Below are 22,821 nucleotides of genomic sequence, written 5' to 3'. Positions count from 1 at the left end.
AGGCGTACGAGGACACAAATTACCGAAAAATCGCTCTGTTACTGCTGTAAACAATTGTACGAAAATGGATTAAACTATAATTTTTCTATAAAACATTTCACATAATTAAAATAATCAGTAGTTTTGTGCTAATTGCATTTTAAACTAAATGGTTTTGGTTTGGCTTATTTGATAAAGACGAAGCGCTCGAGGTTATCTGCCAAAGGGAAGGGATGCCTTCATGGAGGACTTTCTAAAGAAAACTGGTTCGTATACACGTTACACATGTGGAAAAATACAAAAACGCCCATGCAGCCAGCCCTTTCGCAGGATTCGAACCTTGGACAGAACTACCACAGTGTTGAACTACTTTACCTCTCCGCCGCTGGTGGGCTTAAAACTAAATCTTACACTTTGTTTTCAGGTGGTTTTAATACACGTTATTATTTTTAAAAAATTACTTTTGTCGCTGAAAAATTTTCCGTATGTCTTAAAAAATTCTAATGATTTTGAAGCTCAGCAAGTTATATCGTCTTACATATTGTCATTAATTTGTATAGGGAAACTTCGTACACTTTTCTAGTTTGAAAGTTTCAGATAATTTCTTTTCTATGTAACTGACTGCCATATTATTTATATTGATTCTTAGAATTGATGTTTCAAATCATAACGACTAAATTTATTTTATAAGTGAATGTTTTCTTCTTTTAGGGAAGAAATTGAGCACTTAGATGGCTACTTTCTCAGATAATGAGAAGGAAACAACTGTTAATCTTACTATGGTAGAGAATGTCCCCTCTAGTCATTCTAATACATATATCAGTGGCATGCATTTGGATACGAAATCTTCTTTAGACAGGTGAGTTTGAAGAGTTAAGTCCTTACCTTTTCGCTTCTTAATTTATTATTATTTTAGGCTTTTTTTAATTACTGAAGCGGTTCATACGGTAGACGGTTAGATCCGTTCCCAGAGGTCTCTCCATTAAATTAGGGCGGCATTTACCCGTGTTAGACTTTTTTGCTCTCTTGGTGTCGCTTCATGTGCATTTGGATTTGAAATCGTCCTTAGAAAGGTGAGTTTGAAGAGTTATAAGCTTTTGCTTTTCGCTTTTTCTGTTTACAGTACACTCCCGATTATCCGCGGAATTGGGTGGCGCGGCCGCCGCGGGTAACAAAAATCGCGGATAATCCGAAAAAAGCTCGCGTATAATCCGAAAAAGCTAAAAACGGGTGTAGCAAAAGAGAAAACAGTCATTACAACTTTGAAAACTCGTTTTATGTACAATAAAACGTAAAATAAACAACAGGAAATGTTTAACTAACGCTTAATATTTTAGTATATCGCTCAAAACTAACCTAAAATGCATTTTGTTAATGAAAACAGAAAAGTGCTTTGTATACTTACGAGAGGCGTCAAGGATACACAGAAAAATTAATACGTATGTACTGTTTTAATACTGTAATGTATTATGTAATTAATTACAAAAGCATAACTGTAAAACTACACCTTTTTGAAGAAATCAGTCATTTGTGTTTGCTTCTTGCTTTCTCTTGATCCGAGATTGCATTTTTCGTAGCATAAGTTTCTCGGCCAACTCCGCGTCGTCTTGTTCTTCCAAATAGCTCAGCAGTCCGTCGACTTGTTGCAAAGCCCTTTCGCGAGTCTTCCGCATCTGCACAGTAGACTCTTCTTCGCCTTCACTTCGCTGTCCTTCATTCTCGGTCTCTCCCCTTGCTTTTTTCACAATTTCGTCATCTGTCAAGCGTTCTAAGCCAGGTTCGTTGACTTCACACTCCAACAACTCGTTAATGTTTTCAGCATCGACATTCTCACCACCCGGAACTGTTTTCACCATATCGGCAAAAGTTGCCGTGGGTGTGTCTACATCTTCATTCTCTTCTTCACAACTCAAGGGGGTTAGTTTGTTGTTGGCTTCAACATTAGGCATGAGTTTTCTCCGTGATTTTATGAGGGTTGACGGTTTCACTGAGTCCCATGCAGATGCAATGTCGTAGATGCTGCCAAGATTGTGTAGTGTTTTCAAAACTCCTTCAGATCATAACCTTCTTCAATTTTGGTCATTAGCAACTTGGTTGGGTATGTTCTCTTCATTGTTGCAATGACTCCTTGGTTCATGGGTTGGATTAGCGCAGTAACGTTTGGAGGGAGAAACTTTGCAAAAATTTGTCCATCAGAAAACTTTAGCACGCTTTTTGCTGGGTGAGAAGATGCGTTTTCGATCAATAGCGTAGCTTTTTCAAGCAGGTTTTTCGATTTAAGATGTTTACGCACTTGAAGAACAAAGATTTTTTCGAACCATTCTTGAAAAATGTTTCGGTTCATACATCCTTTTTATTTTTTTATTTTTTTTGATTAAAGTAATCAACGGGCAAATTTTCTATCCTTGTGTGTTTGAAAGATTATTGTTATGCTCTGTTAACCACTCTGTCGCTGGTGAGTATTTATTTGTTATGTTTCAATGTACTTTTTTTCCAAGGATATGATTGATTGAAATGCACATCATTGAACATTCCGTAACTTCATTGAACGTTAATGTTTAGCTGCTTTAGACATGATGCGACTGGCGAGGCTTTCTATGCTGTATTTACTTGCGTATTCCCTAGCTCTTTCACATATGAGTTAGAAATTTTTGATTTACTGTTACACCCTACTTTGCGTCTCAGATAACGGTCGAAATACTTGTACACATATATTTGAAGATCGTAATTCAAACTTCAGATGAAAAAGTTATGGCGTACCAGACGAGCCCATTATCTGCTTTCTCCAATACAGATAAAACGAAATACGAAACTTCAGAGTACGAGATATCGCGAATTGGGTATTAAGACAAAAATAATCCTATCCCAGTCTAGTGTATTCGATAGTAAATCAATAATAGTATAATAGCATATTTTATATAATAGCGGGACTATTGTTTGGTGGAGATTAAAAAATGGAATGGAGATAGAAAATAGAGTCATCGTTATTCAAAGAATGAATCATTTAATTTACTTTTTTATTTATGTATTATTTATCATTATTTAAAGTCTTTAAAATGCGTTCATTAAAACAGAAATATAAAAAGTATATCTCTTTCTGTCAAAAACATGAAACAATTGTAAGTATTAAATGTTAACCTCAGTCTCCATCTCTAGGGTCCATCTCTAGTCTAGTTGCAAGGGAAATTTCTTGGTTTTCATCTTTTTTAACGAGAATATGAGCCAGTTCACACTGAAAAGCCCTTTACGAAGGCACCTCTTCGGTTATACAGATAGCCCTCAAGTTCTTTGCAATAATTTAATCCATGTCTAGCCATTAGTCACAAGAGGTTCTTATGAGTGCTAATAATACGCTTTTCATTATCTCGGTATCCGAATTTCGTTTCCACGATTAAGAACTTCAGCCAGTTTTAAAGTGAGGTATTTATGCTAGTCGGTGTAATGTTTGTGAAGGCGGCATTGTCAGTCCAGTTAGTCAATGTAGTTTTCGACTTTCCGGAACATTCCGACTTTCCGGTTACGCGATGGTCGTACTGAAACTGAAAAATTTTAATTGCTAGTTTTAAAATATATACCATGTGTACAAGGTGTTCTGTTAATGCGGCGACTGGCTCAAAGTGCTAACAGTAGATATCAAGAGGAACAATAATTACCAGGGAATATGCTATCCCAAAACACATGTAGTTGGCAAAAATAACGAAATTAAGGCAAGGTTTGACGGGGAGAGGAAAAGGAAGGCGGCAATCGAATGATCGTTGATTTCGTTCGTATGTTGGCTCAACAGGCTGACGTAAGCAACATCGCGAAACGCATATCTTGAGAAGAAAACGCATACGAAGGAGTATGGACTGCAATCCACAGATGGTAGCGCCATTACGGTGGTAGTTACTTGGAACAATTACATGCCTATTTCACTCCAGAAGGACATGGAAGACTTACACGAATCAGCAATTCACTGATATACATTTGATTTACAATCGAGTAGGTGACATTTAGCGCTGTGTAAGTACCACGAGCAATATTAGAGGGAGCATTGTTCTTACCATTGCATCTTTGACAAGACTCATAGACAGCTACGAGAGACGGGATCCTTCAAAGCAGCAAGGTGTGCAAGGCGACCACGCAATATGAGCACACCTGGAAGACTTAACTACAAAAGTCACTTGATTCAGGCTCCTGAGTTCATCCTGCGTGTAACAGATAGCAATCGCATGACTTTTTATAGCATGACGTATCTAAAGTTCTTAACTGAGAAAAAATTTCTCGTGTGAGGCGTAGATAAGTCTTCGTTATTAAGTTACTCCGGGCAACAATATCGGAAAATGTAATGGCAATAAAACTACTGTAATAAGCAGTTAATGGCATAAGATGATATGGCGTGCATACTGCTTGACGGTGATAGTTCCAAATGGCAGAGGAGTGTCAGAATTTCAGTAGGATGGTCGAAGGGGGCGAAGCGTACTGGTCCAAATCATCAAGTAGCCAATGATGTGTCTAGAAATTAAGTGCACATCCCAGTAACACACCTGGAAATGAATGACTGCGTACCAGATAACATAGTGCTCCGATTGCTCGTCGACAAGTACACGGGCGATTGCTGCTGAACGCGATGTTTCCGCACACGGTGGTGTGGAAAATTCTGCATAATGGAAACATGCATTCTTCCCATGCAGAGAATCTAGAACTCTTAGCCAAAGACGAGCCCTGAGGGTTAGTGTTTGCCCATTGGATACTTAACGCCATTAGGATTAATCCACAATTTCCCAGCTTAGTTTTATTCGCTGGTGAGGCCAGCTGTACCGAAGAAAGTATTGTCCATACTCACGATGCATACGGAAAATTCCCATGCCAATGCCCCTGAAAGCTAAACATAGATTCACTATCAACATCTGAGCATGAATCCTGGGTGATTATCTCTTGAAGCCGTGCCTTCTGCCCGAATGCCTCAATAACACAACGTACCTTTGTCTCTTGAAGCACGTTCTTCGGAATTAGCTTCATGTTGTAACGTATTGAATTTTTGTAAGCGTATATTGTATGTATTGAGAATATTGAGCGTATATTGAAAGGAAACTAAAAATACACGGTGGGCCGAAAGTCTTCTCGAGAGTTTGTGATAGGGACAGAGGGATGTATATTCTTCGCACCTCCTCCGAGACGTTCTCGATCAAAATTGGGATGCAACTTCTCCTTTCCCGCAGTTGTAAAATCATTCGCTCCCTATTGTACACCCTTTACTACGTTCTAGGTGATAAGACGAATGCATTAAATTGCAAGGGCCCGGCCATTTGAAGCAATTACAACAACAACATGTTTGAAATAACATACTACATAGATACCTTAAAATGGACGTAATCATTGAATTAATTCGCTCAAGCTGTTTCATCTGGCCTGCCCTGCCGGGTTGATTTATTACAGTCAGGCTAGGCGGACTTTCTACAGGGGTTATACTTAGAGCTTCCTTTATTACAGGCATAGCCATGGGAAATCAACTTTTGTTGGACGGATGGTACCGAAGTTACGGCAATTTGATCCAAATCTGCCATAACTTCGGAATTATTCTTCCCTTTTAGTTAAACTACTTCAGCTCTTATACGCTGAGTTATGTAAGTACCTTCAAACTGAAACAGAGATTTCCAACCTTGTCTGCTGTGTGGAAGCTACAGAGTGCTTCATTTTAAACTCGTTATTCCCGACCTTAAAATTCCCTCACGTCTTATCATAAGATAAGATATATCTATTCATAACGATTTTTTCTCGACGTGAGCTTTGCCTGAATTTTTCTTCGCTACAGCTACTAGTTTTTGAATATATTTAATTTTGGATTTATCTTTCTTTTTTGTAACAAAAAACAGTTTATTAACTTCCTTCTCGAAAAAAAAATTCTGCGGATGTTTTCCCCATCGTATTATGTTTTGCCGTTCTTAATGCGTAGGTCAGTTCACTGATGCAGCAGTCCCAACTGTTTTTATCTAAGAGCGGATAATTATACTTCTGTTTGCCTGTTTTACAGTATTTGATTATGCTGTACTAGGGGCCATCTTAAAATGCCTACTGTCAAGACCTGCACACATATCCTTAAAAATTTGTGTTATGAATCATTATTGGAGATTGCTTTTAGCGAGGAGCTGTATTTTAAAATAAATTTATTTAGGAATGGGTCAGCAATAGCTTTCACGAAAGATCGTTGTAAGGGAACTATTTCCATGCATTTTGTAAGGTTTTCTACTATTTCAAACAAAAATATATTATTATTAATCTTACTTTTAGGACATGGTCCTAATTAATCAATCCCGACCTTTTCATTGGGAAACTTTGCTTTTCTAAAACACCGAAAAGACATTACATTATGACCACTCTGTTAATAATATTGTTGCGTTTTTCTTCTGTAAGCTCCACTTTCATCTGTGGCAGTTGCTTTCGCACCTTTTCTTGGCCGACATTTATTTCTTCTCGTTCGGCGTTCTTCTCTTCCAGTGTGGCTTTCATCTCCTTCAGTCCGGCTTTGATCTCTTCCAGGCCGGCTTTCGACTTAGCCTTCATCTTTTTATATCCGGCTTTCATTTCAGCTCTCATCTCTTGATATCCGGCTTTCATCTCTTAATGTCCGGCTTTCATCTCAGCCCTCACCTCGGCTAAGAAGTCCATCAAAGCCTTCGTTTCCTCCGCCATGGCTTTTTTTTTCTTCAGGCGGGTCACTGACATTCACTCACAAATCCCACTTCTGACACTAATTGTTGCGTTTTTTTTTCCTGACACCAGTTGTTACGTTACGTACGGGGTTCATGTGGATTTGGAATGAATAACGACGACACTTGATGAAGTATCGAAACACACTTTATTTACCAATATTAATCAGGACAGCGCCAAAACACTTTTTACAGTCGTCGAAGATCTACTATAAACACGCTGGAACAATCAACGACACAGATTTCAGGTTATCAAGCTATCACGGTGCAGACAGTTTCACTGTAAAGCACCAGAGTACAGCTCCCGACTCTGCTTGGTTGTTCTCGGAACTCCACACACTCTAGAGACTCTGCACGCTATAACTCGCGATGCACTCGACGACACACAGAGCACAGCTCCCGACTCTTCCGTTCAGTCGTTCCCGGAGCTCAACACGCTCTCTCGACGATGCACTAACCGCGATATACGAAGAGACTCTTTCGATGCACTCGACGACCCACTCGGCACTCGCTGCCGGGCTGTCAACTCGATCGAGTCCGTACGGACTGACTGACGCGAAACTAACTATCTCGTACTCTATGAGGCACTCTGACTCGACCTCTCGACGAGGCACACTCACTGACTGCGCACCAGCAGGGTTTATATAGCTTCCGGCTTGTGTTCGAGAACATTCTGGGCTAAACCGGTAAGAATTCGTTCCAGAAGGTTCTCCAACCGTCCATGGTATACCACCAATTTTGTTGTGAAATATCGCCCAATGGGTGATTTCTCGTGAAATATGGCAACTCTGCCTTCCCTTGCTATTTTATGGCAACCCTAAAACTGCTTTGCGGGGAAGCCATCTCACCGTGCCTGGACATTTCGTAACAACATGTAGGACCACATTTATGCCTCAAAACTGCCAGCACCCGGCGTGGCATTGACTCCACAAGGTGCTGATACATAGTCTGAGGTATCTGGTACCAAGCGCTCACCAACTGGTCCTGCAATTCCCACACATTGCGAGGGGATAGCGTGGCAGCACGGATTTGGTTTTCCAGGTGGGACTACAAATGCTCCATTGGATTAAGGTCAGGTGAATTTGGAAGCCAAGACATGACTTGTAAGTCACTGGAATGTGCCTCGAACCACTGCATGATGATTCGACCCTTATGACATGGTGCATTATCCTGCTGATAAGCACCATCCCCCGCCGGAAATACTGTTGTCATGAATGGGTGAACCTGGTCTGCAGCGATGTTAACGTAGCGCACAGACGTCAGGTATTGTTCTATGGGAATTACGGATCCTAAATATGCTCCATGAAAACGTTGCCCACACCTTTCCTTTCCGCCATCGACGGAACAGCTAGCCCACTGGGTTAGGTGCTTTTCAGCCTGTTGGGTCCCGTCGATAGAATTAAAAATAAATTTAAAAAAACTGCCCACACCATAATACCCCCGCCACCTGAAGGGAGGGGCTGTCCTCGTAGTACTGACAGGTAGCATGAATCAACGGCCAGTCATAGCTCCAAGTCATCATGCCCACCCCACTGTGGTCTCTGTCCACCGGGACGGTGGTATTGGTTGGCCAGTGTTTAACGGTGGGCTAAGAGGGAGCCTAAAATTGATGTCTGCGGGGATGTGGGACCCTGCGGCTCAGCAGAAGTTGTACAACCATCTTCGGGTGGCTGATATTTTGTATCAGTCTCCAAAATGCAATTTAATTCACGGATTGGGTACAAATATTAGTTAGTATACACTTGAAGAGGGTAACTGACCTTGGAATTCGATCCTGAGTCTGTTACGACACAGTGGAATACCGTACCGCTATCGCAAAAATGCTCTTGTGCAGTAGATTCTGATATTCGGACTACTTTTCAGTGCGAAATGTTTTTTTATTATGAGGTCGTCGGAAAATGAGCCTGAGTTGTGTGCGTGGTTGTGAATCCAGTGCTTTGACAGGCTGTGGTTGTGGCTGCGGCTCCAATGCGTGAGTGTTCTTAGTTAGATCCCTTGACGCATGAGAGTATGTGTGATATAGTTCTCTGGGCCACCATTATGCGGATTAGTGAAGTAGATACACATCACATAGAACATCACGTAGACCTAGATAAACATATGACTGTGTAATTTACTGTCTAACACTTAGTTAAACTAAACATTATTTGCAAAAGGAAGAATGTAAGAGAACAGTGTACTGTAACACCGCAGCGGAGAAACTGACTGTCTTTCTGGTAGGAGAGTTGAGTTGTAGAAATTCTTCGTGCGATATCAATATGATCGCTGCGTGCCTAAGAGGAGGAATGCCTTCGTGGAGAACTTTCTGACGGATGGAGAACATAGAATCGTTAAACATGAGGGAAACCACGAAAACCAACCATGGAGTCAGCCCGTTCGATTGGGATCGAACCCAAATAAAATAGAATTACCAGTATTCGGTGATTCACTCTGCCACTGGTGAAATGGAATTCTTAACAAATTTTTGTGGAAAAACATACGGTCACTATAATAAGAATAAATTTTAAAATAATGCAGCACATATTAAGAGTATTTCTGTTATATCTAAACAAATTTATATATATCAAGCATAAAAGAGAATAATTATAACAGTGTTTCATTTGCAGAACTTCAAAACGCTTGTAATACGCGCATGTTACGAAAAACTACACTTGGTATTCTCTTGCACTGTTAACGATGACGAGGCACAAGAGCAAACAGCAAATTCACAAACACTATTTCTTATTGATCCTCTGACCCACGGTTGTAACTATTCAGCTGTTACTGCAAGAAGTAACGAGCATTGTTTGTAGGGTTCTGCTTCTATAGAAACTTAAAAAACAATGTCCTTCAGCTTCTATTAGTCTGACAAACATGTAAAGAACAGTTCACACCAACGCGGTGAAGCGAGTTCAGAGGCGGTATTTTCCGGTTGGCTGGAGACTGAACTTCGACCTTTTTTGCCACTTGTTATGTTAGTTTCAAATGTCCCAAGTTTTTACCACAGTCTTTAAATGAATGTTCTTTTAAAATTCTTCTTGAGTAAATGTAAAATTAATGGAATAATCTTAGTAAAAAAACTCAGGTGATAATTAAAAATGTATAAATTAATACGGTAATGAAATACATTATTTAAAAGAAAATTCTGAAATTTATTAAGGGTAATTAGCCAAAATTATCAACCATAAATTAGATATGGTTGATAACAATATAACATATAAATTAGATATGGTTGATAACAAGAGATTATTGCAAGAAAATAAGGATACATTCCGAAATCCTGGATTTTGAATTTTATTTAAAATCTGTACCAATTTAAGGTTTTTTTTTTTTTTTTTTTTTTCCCCAGCCTCTTGTCGCCTAATGGATAAAGCGTTGGCCTCCGGAGCCGAAGGTTGTCTATTTAAGTCTCACAAGGGACGGTGCTGTAATAGAGTTGGTATTTAAAAAAACATATGTATATATTTACAGAAACTTTATTTCTAACTTCAACACAGCAAGGTACTTATTCAGTTTGCTGAACACGAAGATTAAAAACCAGTTTTCACCGTGGACACCCTAAGAATTTACGTATTTGTTATGTCGTTGCGTTTTCCCAAAAGCTTTTTGAGACTGCGCTTTCATTAGCCTTTGCAGATACTTAGAAAATGTTTTCTTTTGCTATTTATTGGTTTGTGTCAGTGAATTTCCATTAATTTCTATGTGAAGTTTCAGCTTATGATGTCTTAAAATACTTTAAAAATGTATTTATAGATTGTTTATGTTGATTGCTTTGATAGATGTCTTGAGTATTTGGGAAAATATGTGTTTATTTTGTTCACAAGAATGAAATTTATGTTTTTTTTTTTTTTTTTTTTTTTTAATTTTATTATTCAAAGTACTGGTAAATTTATGGATAAATGCTGATTTTTGTTGTTAAAATTCAACATTTATATAAACCTCAATATTACAAATCTTTCACGTAGCTGTAATTTGTTTGGTCCAGTAATTTGAAGGCGAGTGGAGTAAATGAAATATATAAATGCAAGATAAATCTTTCACGTAGTTGTAGCAACTTATTAGGAACACGCTGCTAGAAGCAAGAAAAACTAACAACTAATTTATTTTATAATTATTTATGCTACAAAGCAGACGATAATTGAAGCTACTAGAATAATCATAAAATACAAGTGACTATTGCATCTTTAGAATTTGTATTGCCATTGCCAATTTTGAAAAGACAACCTTTTACCATTTAAAAAAAAAATAGAGATTAACAGTGTAACAGCATCTGACAGTTGTAATTTTTCCTGTCAATAAGTATATGGCGAGTGGAGTAAATGCAAGCTATACAGGATATAAAGTAAAAAATTTTAAATTAAAAGAAAGTTCTTAAGATGTAGAGGAAAAAATTTATTCACAAGGATGAGAAAATATTTTTGGGGAATATTTTATTATAAGTTTTTGGAATAACATATCATTTGACTTGTTAATTTACAAGTAGGGTTACTTTACAAGTAAAGTTAAGTTACAGTGAAGGACAACTCTTCTAGAAAATCTTGACGATAATTATTCAAAATTGATTATATAGCAATTCTTCATAAAGATGGAGTTCTAGCAAAGGAAATATGCTATCAATCTCCTGAAACTCTAATTCAAATTGCATTTGATCTTGGCTCTTATGCAGAATTTCCAATTCTACTAAGAGTTTTGTAATTGACTTAAAGGCAGCATTCAAAATATTATATAGTATATCATTGTTCCTTTGAAGGAATCACGTAATTTTAATTCACGACATCTAAAACATTATGCATTTCCCCAGTTATGTTTTACAAGTAACGTTCTGCGTTGCAGCTCTGTTTACTATTTATTAGCTTTGAAAGGCTTTTTATATTTTACGTTTAAATTAAAGTATAAGAGATACTGATTGGTGTTTTCTTTCTGTCAAATGAAGTCTGATTTCTTAATAAGGAATACAAAATATTATAACATAAATAACCCTTCTTTCTATTAGTCATTAAAATTACATGTTTCGTTCCAAATTTAATGTTACTTCCCGATTTTCACTTGATTTTAAGGAGTTGCGTGCATTCTTCCTCGTTTAAGGCTGCCATATAGGTTATCAATTAACTTTCTGGGCCAAAACGCAGCGCCAAGAGAAGAACAATCAGTCACCTGTTTGTTCATATACTCAATTTTATCTTTCTCTACTGTTTCCCCAATTGAAACTTTTGAGATACTTGTTGAGAGCAATTTTTCTGGATGCTTTTATCTTGCTTTAGAATTCTACTATACTAAGTCTAACGTTTCAGTCAATTTCGAAGTTACAGAAAATATTATCCATCAAGGCCTCCAGCAGGAAATGATACGCATGTAAATTCCAGTTTGAATTTCGTAGACAGAGAAATATTTTAAGTTTGCTTTCGGAGAAATGGAAGTTAAGTGTAATATTTAAAATAAATTAAAATTATGGTAAAAAAATTTACATTTGTAAAAAAGAAAAAGTAAAAATAAAAAATTAAAATTTCCTCTCGGAGTAAAATACAGAAAGAAAAAAATAAAAACCAAAATTGCATCTATGAAAACAGAAAAGTGAAAAATTAAACTTATGGAAATAGATATTACTGTTGTAAAATAAAAATTGTAAAAACAACTTTAAGTAAATGTAAAATAGGAAAACGAAAAATTAAACCTGCGAAAATAAATATTACTTTTGCAAAATAAAAAAAAGAGAAAAGTGAAAACTTTTTTTGTGGAACATGGGATGAAAAAATTTAATTTAATTAAGAATTAATAGAAAAAGTAAGCAATAAAAAATATCCTTGTAAAAAGTGAATAACAAATAAAAAAAAATAAATTTAAAACCTTATGTTTAAAACAGCAAAGAATAAATTTAAAGTAATAATTTAGGAAGCCAGAATACGTCTGTGCTCCTTTAAGAAACAAACACGCTGATCGGTTGAAATAGGAGGGATACTATTAGAGAGTTTGGGATTGATCTCGCTAATAATATCCCTCCTATTTCAACCTATATTACAAATGTAATTTTAAGATTGTGCTCGTGCGCCGTAAACAGACTTGCGCATGCGCAGTCCTTGTACATCATGTTTGTTTTTTCTGCTGGGTAAGGTCAAAAGTGACGTTTCTGAATGTGTGGCTCGCGCGTGTCCCATGCGAGTGGTTGCGAGTTCGAATACCAGCTTTTTAAAAGTCATGGAAAAGGTTAATTTAAATCATCAATTTAAAAGAATTACAGATTAAATAAAAGTAGTCACTGGTAATAAAAGTAATTAAAAATAAGTGCATATTAAATAATTAAACATAGTAAAGGAAAATTAATGAAAAATCATGTAATTCCAAACACGCGGTTCAGAAAGTCAGTGCCACAAAAACGAAGAAAATCATGGTTGCTACAAAAATAAAACTTTGAAAAGATATTTTGGTTGCCGCAAAAAATAAAACGATCGTGTAGGATGTCATTCACTTCCGGAAAAGTCCAAAATAGTGACGTCACTTCCGGGTGTCACGTGATCAGAGACGACAGTGTCTACGCCACCTGTATAGCCTTTGTCGTCGCACGGTTTTGATACATCCAAGTGTTAACTTTTATGAACATTTGCAACATTACTCTCACAGATAAAAGATGTTTCTAACGTTATACTATGTTATACATCTCTATGGAGGAAAACGGTTTTATTGAAAATTTGTATCCTTACCTCTTCTAGATCATTATGGAAAACATGTTACGTTTTTCGAGAAGGAAAAAAAAGTGTAAAGATGACGTTCCAGGGAAAAGTGTACAATTTTTTGGAAAGACCCACTGGATGGAAGTGCTTTGTTTATCATTTTACTGTGTAAGCTGTTACTTTCTGCATATTTGACGTATATTAAATCTGTTAAATAATGTTAAATTTGTTTAATGTTAGGTTGCATCCTTTTCCTTATGAAAAAAGTATGTAGAACATTTTAAAATGATAGTACAGAAATATTTTACTTGTTATTATTTTTCTTCTTTTTTATTATGTGTGTGAATGTATGCATGTTTATGTGTGGGGGATCACAGAGAGGTACGTGTCTTATAAAATTTTTTAAATTCTAGGATTCTTGCGAATACATATCTATCATGAAGAAAAAATATTAGCTTATTTATCTGAATATAAATTTTTTATGAAAAAATGCCAATTGCCTTCATGTAAGTCATTTTCTGCGTAGTAAATGTGTGAAAAGACAGAAAACTTGTAAGGTTCTTTTATGTTAATCAACCAGCTATTTTATGTTTTGGCTCTTTATTGACACTTCTCCCTTCCGGTTTCTGGCCAGAATGCAAATTTAGTTCGCAGGTTTTGTAGTGAGGTTTTTAGTTTGTTAGACAGAGAGTGTTCTGCTTCTCAAGGCCACGTTATTAGTTTGCTAGATCAGATAAGATCTGTATTCTTCGACCTTGCATTATAATCACCGACATTGAAGCTCCACGCTAGTTAGATGAATGTGTCAACTTCACGTTAAATTGATCTGTATAGCCTTTGCTACTAGCTTATTTAAATTAAAATTTGCGTTTGAACTTAGAGTTATTTCGCTATAAGTGCTTGCTGAGATTGTAAACACCGGGTGTGCCTTTTGTTCTTCTTAGTTTTAAAGTAAAGGGTCTTTCACACTCTTTTCAAAATTCAGTTGTTATTTTAGACTTCGCGATAATTCGCTCAACATCTACTAAGAGTTTCATCACTAGTTTGATGACTGCAAAATATAGCAAACTTTATAAAATTATAGTGGTGTCCGAACAAAAGTAAGGACCATGCCTCAAGAAAATTCAACGTTTAGGGTGGCCCCTTTAACATCGCAGGTTCCACCGGCACTAGTGAGTCCTATGGAGGGATTAGGATACGATCAGAGCGTCGATTAAACTCGCAGTGACCTTTGACGGCAGAAGTTCCGTAATCAAATTTTTGGACCAGATGGGGAAATACAAAGGGTCATCATAGCAACCACCGCTTTTGGAGGACAGGCACTGAACTGGCACAAATGCAATGGTAATTTTTTAATATTAGAACCAGGCAGTTAGAATTAGTAACTCGAAGTACTTAAAACCGCCCTGGTATAAGCTTTCTCCGCGGTGAAATTGAAAGCTGAATCTTTTAGCCGATATCAAATTAAGGTCGAAGAACTGATGGAGTTTATATTGAGAAAAATGCAATTGGTAAATTTATGGGAAAATCCTGATGTGGAAGTTATGCAAATTATACTGCCTAGGTTATTGCCGCAAATCCAGAATTTTTTTGAATTGAGAAACCTCATCACGCCTGAGAGTTTGAGTTCGCAGTGAAGTTTGAAAGTAGGAGGGTTTCGAACGGACGCGTACATCAGGATGTGGTCAGAGATCGCACGGATAGTTTTATAGGTCTCTAGCACAAGGAAGGCCACGGTTTGACGGTAATATAAATTTTGAAATTAGAAAGAAATTTTTAAGCTATAGTGGCCACTACCAGGAAAACTCATAAAAGAGAAAACAGGGGAAAGAAGGCAATAAGAATTTAAACTAATAAGAGATACTGAAAGTAAAAGGATACAGTTACTCCGTAAGCAAGAAAATCCGTCTAGAATTCAATTAAATACGGTAGTCATAAAAAAGGTTTGCTCTGCCTGTAATCCAAATATTATTAAATAATATTCCAACGGATGCATAGTTGGGTACAGAGGCTGAAAGCAGTTTCTTGGGGGAGAATTTTAAACGGTGTAGAATGTTTTAGGCTGAAGGAGCAAAAGTTTTTGCCACCCAAGGCAAACAGTATACATGTGTACGAAAACTCACATCGCACGTTCAAGTAAGAAATTAGCAGCAGAAGATAGTTTTCTTTGTTAGGAAAAATCTGCAAGCTCCAATAGTTTTACGGATGGGTTATTTTTAAAGGCGGCGGGGGCTAAAATTAATTTTTTCAAACCACGGCACAGCTGGCTGTGAATGAAGTAGTGGAAAAAGAAAAACACCCTTCGACCATTGAGCTGAAACATCTGAAGGCTGAACAGAAACACAAGCTGGAACAGCTGGTAAGTTGTTTAGCTAAATTATTTGACGATACTTCCTGGTCTAACGCAAATTTTAAACCACAGCATAAACACAGGAAATGCCTGTGGTAAAGCAAAGTCCTACCGAAATGACAGAATGAAGGAAGAAATTACTAAGAAAAATAAGAAGGAAATGCTGCAAAATATGATCATAATTCCCATAGACAATCCTTGCGCTAATCCGGTAGTACTATGCCGTAAAGAGAATAATGTCCCACGAACAGACCATAAGTCATGGCGTTTTGCAATGGATTACCGAAAATTAAATAGCATTACTAAATATGCGTTTACCTATAATCGAGGGAATAATTAGAAAGTTCAAGTCCACAAATTACATGATGACGCTAGGTCTTACCTCTGGATATTTTCAAATATGTGTGAAACCAGAGGATGTGCTGAAAACTGCCTTTATTACAAAGTCAGGCGTTTACTCCGTTTTGAGAATGCCGTTTACCTTATGCGGAACTCTCTCACGTTTCAGAGAGTCATGAATATTAAATTAAGACTGTCCTCGAGAAGACTACTTTTATTTACCTAGATGATGTAATTTCAACTAGCGACACTATAGACGAACATATTCAGGATTCGCACGAAGTGTTTTCGCTTGTAAACGAAGCAAGATTAAAAATAACTGCATTAAAATGTAAATTTGCGGCCGAGGAACTTCGTTACTTTGGCTATAAGGTATCTCAGAAAGGAACTGAAACAGAAGATTCCAAAATACTTGCAATAAAAAATATCCGCCACGAAATACAGCAAAAAAATCATTTTCGTAATACAGGACTTTTATCAAACACTTAGCACAGACAGCAGAACCGCTGTTAAAATTAAAAAGAAATTAAGCCAGATGTACTTGGTCGGCCTAAGCTAAGAGAGCGTTAGAAAAACTTGAAATAGATAACGAACAGAAAGTAAAACATAACTTAAATCAGCATTAATTCGAGTTCGAGTTTTGAAATTTCCTAATGGTGACAAGAACCTAAAAATTTCCGCAGAAGCTTCAGATTACGCGATTGGCGCGGTGCTTACGCAAAAGTAACAGCCTGTAACTTATTTCAGTAAGACTCTTAATCTAATTCAGAGGAATTATACGGCTACAGAAGGGGATACGTTAGCAGTTCTTATAGCGGTTCAGAAATTCGAAGACACCGGTTGCAATTTACTCAATCATGCCGACGTGATTCTTTTGTATTCCGGGAAACATTTATCACCAAGATTTATTAGATAGGCCTTTAAACTTCAAGATTATAATTGAATAATTTAGCACGCTCTAGGAAAAGAGAACGCCGTTGCCGATGCTTTGTCTATAATAAAATTAGACTATTAGAGGAACGAACTGAAATGTTCTATATTAACTGCAAAAATTTTAGTTTCTTGCGAAACAGTCATTCCAGACAAAACAGATCCGGAATTTAAAAATATTTCTGCTCATTTTAAAAGATCCTGTTCATATCGAACACCAGGATATAATGGCTTTCAGAAACAGATCCGAAAATTATGAGATTATTGATAATTTATTTAATCACTTGTTTATTGTTAATTGTTGTAATTTCCTGTTTTATGTTAAAGCAACAAATGAAAATAATAAAATAAGACCGGTTATCCAAGCCAGTTTGAGTATTTTTGCACAAATTGCATGATTCGCCAATTCCAGTCCATTTTGGCATAAGAAAAACGGTGGAGCGAGTTCTCGAAGCTGTTTATTTTCTACAGCTACAGAAATTACCGATTATGTCGAGTCTTGCCATATTTGCCAATTAGTTAACGATGTTTACAGCCCGGACGGATCTCTAAATAACATAAAAGCCGCTTACCCCAATGAATGAATAGTAATTGATTTATTAGGGTCATACCCTCGTAGTGAGGTTAATAAGAATTGGTATTTACTTATTATCGTGGAGCATTTTTTCAAAGTGGGCTGAAATAATTTTCCTCATTACTCGTTATCACGGATCATTTTTCAAATGAGTAGAGAAATAACTTCCCTCAAAAGAGCCTCCGCTAAAATTCTGTCAGATTCTTTTCTGAGTAAATATATTCTAAAATATGGAGTTTAATTAAAAGTAATTTCAGATAATGACAAACAGTTTGTTAGTCAAATATTTGAAGGACTTTGCGCAGAGCTTAGAATTCCGCATTTAAAAACGGTACCTTATCGTCTGAAGTCAAGCATAGCAGAGAGTTAGCGCTGGATCATAAGCGCTGGGATGGCTGTGTCAGTGAGTTAGCATTTGCTTTGAGGACGGCGATGCTACCGGGAAGACGTCAGCAAAATTTTTCCTTGGAAGAAAATTGTGAATAAACTATTTTTCATTCAAAAGAGGGCTCCAGAATTTAAAATGGCAGGTATTTAGAAGTTAGTCGACGAAGCTATCCGGGATTCGGATACTGCAAGAAGAAAGCAGAAATTATACTATAACAAAAAACAGTGCGAGGTTAATCTTAAAGCGGGAGATAAAGTGTTGAAAATAAAACATTCTCTTTCATGTGCACCTAAAAATCAAGTAGGAAATGCCCTAAACCAGGACCAGCCATTCTGACTAATTTTAATATGTCTCATTGTGAAGTAAAAGTACATGTTTTAAAAATTGTAATTATGTTCCTTTCGAAATGAAAACATAATTATAAAAGATACGATGGCTTCTAAAGAAATTTTATGAAAACCCGCTTCGAAATGCGCGAAGAAAGAGGAAAAAAATTAGCTCCATAAAGCTGTGGGTTAAAAAAACTGAAATTACATAAAACATTAAAAACAATCAGACCAGGTATGGCAAACTTTTTTATCGTTGCGAATACAAATTAGTCGCAAATGCGTATCATAATCGTGAAACTGAACATTTTGAAGCCCTCTGAGCTAACTGATGAGACTGGTTAAAAGAAAAGTAAAACTGTTATGCATAATTAAATCTTATTAATTTTTAAACTGTACTTGTAGTGTAGGGATATCATGAGAACGATAACGTATAAAAATATTATTTGACAGCCTATCTATTGACCATATTTAAATAAAAGTTAGCGAGCGCATAAAGCTCTGCTCAAACTCAGATAAGCCTTTCTTGCAATTGAAATTCATTTGACTATTTCGTATGTTCTGTACTGCGATTACAGCACAGAACAACAAAATTATCTGGAACCCCAGATAATTGCCTTCTGGAGGCTTCAGTGTATATATCCCCAAAATTGTTTATTATAACTGTTTTACTAGGCCTGTATTTTTTCCTTTTATCCCATTTTCCTAAACGTTTTTCCTCCAATTCGACCAATTTTCCCCGTCCATCAAAAATTGCTTTGCCAGAAAGTTGTCATTTTTCCATCCGAAAAACTTAATCTTTCAGCTTTGTGTACTGTTTATAGATTTTTCTAATACTTGTTAATAAGTAATTTCTGTTTTTTTATTATAAGTCAAAACCCGCTACAGCGATGTTGTCTTATAACGAACCTTTTAAAATTTTTGGTCCCATCCAATTTCCTGTAAATGCTACTGCCTCGTATGAAAGTCGAATATAACAAATATTACTTGAGTCTGCCACTGAAAAGTTACAGTCATGTTAGAAATAAACTTAAGAAAGGATTGATTAGACTTGAATATGCTCTGTTTGAATGAAACATTGACTTTTTCCATGATGCTGAAAATCACCAACCTGATGCAGAAAATGTGTATCTCTTTTTGGGGGGTGATGGGAAGAATTGCTATCTTTTGTGTAATTCTTCTTTGCACATGGTGAGGCTTTTTTCAGAATTTACTATATTATGATAACTGGGTAATGCGGTATGGGAATATATCATAATTTACCACGTTATCGCCACGCTATAGCCCACAAAATTACTTCTGTTGTTCAACTACCTGCACTTGTATTATCGCTGCTCATTTCGCATAAGATTTCTGTGAATTTCAATTCACCGATGTCTTTTATTACCTATATAGCTATAAAGTGGTAGAACTCTGATGTATATGTAGGTATACTTTCTGGTCAAGATGTTTTATAAAATAATGAGTTATTAAGAAATATAATCTTAATTAAAAGAAGTTTAGAAAGTTTAATTTTTATATATGTATAACTATTAGTCTTGTCTAGTTTTTCTGAAAAAAGTGAAATATATATATTGGGAAAGAAAAATAATTGTTTTATTTGTTTGTTATTGTTCTTTTAACTTTCCTGCTGTTTTAATTTATTTTAAATTTAATTTGAAGCTTAATCATTCTTTCCAGAAAGAAAAATTTTCCAAAGTATTTGTAAGATATTTTCTCCCTCCTTACTGTGTGTCTTCGAGTTGTAATTGGAAACGTGTCCGGCTAACAGTCGAGAGATCCAGAGTTCGAATCCCTGCGAGGGTATCCTTGGCTCGTTGTATTTCCTGGCTGTAACAAATATCTAAACGGTCTAGAGTGGCGTCCGAAGTTAAATGTGGCGTATGGTAATTCGTCACCACCAAGATTTGGCGACTTGGGTCTCCGTCTGCCCAGTCGCTCTTCAAATGGAGAAGGATGTGAAGTATTTTCTCCCTGCAATACAGTGTGTCTTCGTCGTGTGATTAGAAGCACTTCTGCTAGCAATTAGAAAGTCTGGAATTTGAATCCCGGCGAAGGCATTCACATTTTTCACGTTTCTTGCTTCGACAAGCCTAATGATTCTGCATAATTAGACATATTAAATCAATAAATCAATATTTTAAAGAATAGCAAATTCACATTGAAGCAAAATTTAGTATTTTGAAGTGCATATGAGTTACATAATTTACTCTTTTCCAGGTTTTTAATTGTCCTCGTTTGTCTTATATTCAGTGTGCTATCTACTATTGACCAGTATACTGATTTTGCTATAGAAACATTGTTTTGGATGGTATGTATATTTAATAAAATTTCAAAGATTTTGCATTAGGAGTATTTATATATATATATGCGTGTTTATATAAAGAAATACAGTCGTACCTCGTCCATATGGCTATAAATCAATACATGGTTATGCAGTTAATAAAAACTACTGTATATAACTGAATCTATGCTAAAGGGTATAGTTTCTGTGTGAAAATAATGCATGGGTACAACAGGATTGTTTTGAAATGAGGATAATATATTATAGCTATAAATTTGGAATGAATAATATACAGGGTGGGTCAAACAAAAGTGGCCCGGAGAACAGAGTTCTAGATTACAAAGAAACACAGCAAAAGAAAGGAAATATAGTGCTAATCTAACTACAGTAGATATTGAAATTGACCACCATTCATCTCTTGACATTTTTGGACCCTGGTCAGCAAGTTATTGAAGGCAGATCGAAGCTAGACTGCAGAAATTGCTGCAATCTCATCCGAAATGGTCTGCTGCAGTTCTTGAAGACTATGAGGTTTGTTGCGATGCACATTAGACTTGAGGGTTGCCCACAAAAAGTAATCGCACACTGAGAGATCAGCTGACCGGGGGAGCTAGCTAGGGCGGAGACCAGACTAACCTCTGCTAACAAATCTGTCAGGCGTGAAGATTGTGTAAATGTGTTCCAGGGTGCTGCCGGCTTATGGGCAGTTACTTCGTCCTGTTAGAAGTAAGTTTTAGTTTTTTCCTCCTCAGTTAATGTTGTCACAAATGGATGAAAAATGGCGGAAAAGTAAAGCTCCGAATTCAGCGTCTGATGAAAGAAGATGGAACCAATAACGCGGCGTGCAGACACTGCACACCAGACCCTGATCATGCAATGGTTGTTTGGTGGAAAGTATGCGTATTCTCCGCTGTGAGTTGACATAACCACTCAGCTGAAATCAGGCTTAACACGTTGAGCGCGGCGCCGGTCCCCTGGAACCGACAGTGAACTTTCCGTGTGGCCGGCGTCCGTCCCTGGGGACCAGCACTGGAATTTTCGTTTGGCTGGCGTCGGTCCGCGGGACCGACAGTATTAAAGTTAAAAAATAAATATAGTCTCAATGAAATGTGATCAAATTTAGTTTTAAGGAAATGTATTGAAACATTCTAAACAAAAGTACGGCTTAGCTCGCTGCCGGCTAAACGGAAAGGACAGCAAATTCGTCGCCGCGCTCAATGTGTTAATCAGAAATAAAGAAAAGATCCACGTCCAAACCATTCATTGACATCTCAGTGAACAGCCAATCACAAAACTGGAGGCGCTAAAAAGCATTCGCTGGTTTTAATGCATTTAAACAACAGAACTCTGTAGGGATGCATTTTCAGGTCCAGGTGGAGTATTCGTCCGCATGATCAACGTGATATGTCGATCTCTTGCGACAGGCGTCGGGTTGATTTGGTAAAACTCTGAATCATTTTCTGCTGAACTGCAGCCACATTTTCTAGTGTTCGGACATGTTTGGGAATGTTTTCTGATTTGTTCCAAACAGATCCTGTCTGACGCCATTTTCTGACTAATCGCTGCATGGCTCTTTGCTTGCACTTTGACACCATTAAACTTATGAGCAAACAGCTGACCACACTGTTTCCACGACATTTTTGTAACGTAACTTTCTACAACGGAAACCCTCTGCTGCACTGTCAGTACCAGCTTCACCTTCGCACTGCTCAACTCACACTGACACAGCCTGTACTATGCGCTGAACTGGTTTGGATAACGTAGTGTGCGTACACGTCGAGTGCGCGTCACGTAGTGTGGTTATATGCATACATTTACGTCCAATCGTATCCACTCGTCCGGGCCACGATTATTCACTTTCCTTTGCTGTATTTCTTTTTAATCTGGAACTCTGTTCTCGGGGCCACTTTTATTTGTCCCACTCTACATAAGGTACGTTATATGAAATGTAAATAATCGTGATTAAAAATGAAATTAATTGGTAAATTTTATTTTGAAACATGAATACTAAAGAATTTTCCAATAAAATGAAATATATTTAATTGAAGTTGTACTAATATGAAATATGTTATCTATCCCTCTGCCTTTCTTCCCCTTTTGATAGGGGCTGTTATATAAATGGAATTGGTTTCTTAATAACAATGGAAGGTCTTAATAGCAGTATACAATAGTCATAGTAATTCTGTTTCTGCCATTGATTTCAAACAAAACTACAAAAATTATCTTAATAACTTCATTTTAAGCATTGATTTGAAATGGAAAGTGTAAATGAATTTGAGATGCATACTGCCCCATCTTCAGGAATACATTATTCTTCT

The 22,821-nt window shown here is 36.8% G+C and overlaps 1 protein-coding gene across 2 annotated transcripts in view; it reads left to right on the top strand.

Moving 5' to 3' along the window:
- LOC118191145 (potassium voltage-gated channel subfamily KQT member 1-like) overlaps positions 1-22,821 on the top strand; it is a 144,931-nt gene that overhangs the window by 43,101 nt on the left and 79,009 nt on the right. For both annotated transcript variants that reach the window (XM_035361949.2, XM_085807798.1), the window contains exons 2-4: positions 691-838; positions 13,352-13,480; positions 20,440-20,530. In XM_035361949.2, the coding sequence (XP_035217840.1) occupies positions 711-838; positions 13,352-13,480; positions 20,440-20,530 (348 nt within the window). In that variant the 5' untranslated portion in view covers positions 691-710. The remainder of the gene's footprint in view (positions 1-690; positions 839-13,351; positions 13,481-20,439; positions 20,531-22,821) is intronic.

Source organism: Stegodyphus dumicola, chromosome X1 (genome assembly GCF_044657685.1).
Source record: "Stegodyphus dumicola isolate Sdum_Otavi_A_Nest chromosome X1, ASM4465768v1".
Classification (NCBI taxonomy): domain Eukaryota; kingdom Metazoa; phylum Arthropoda; class Arachnida; order Araneae; family Eresidae; genus Stegodyphus; species Stegodyphus dumicola.
This window is presented reverse-complemented; position numbering and strand designations above follow the sequence as displayed.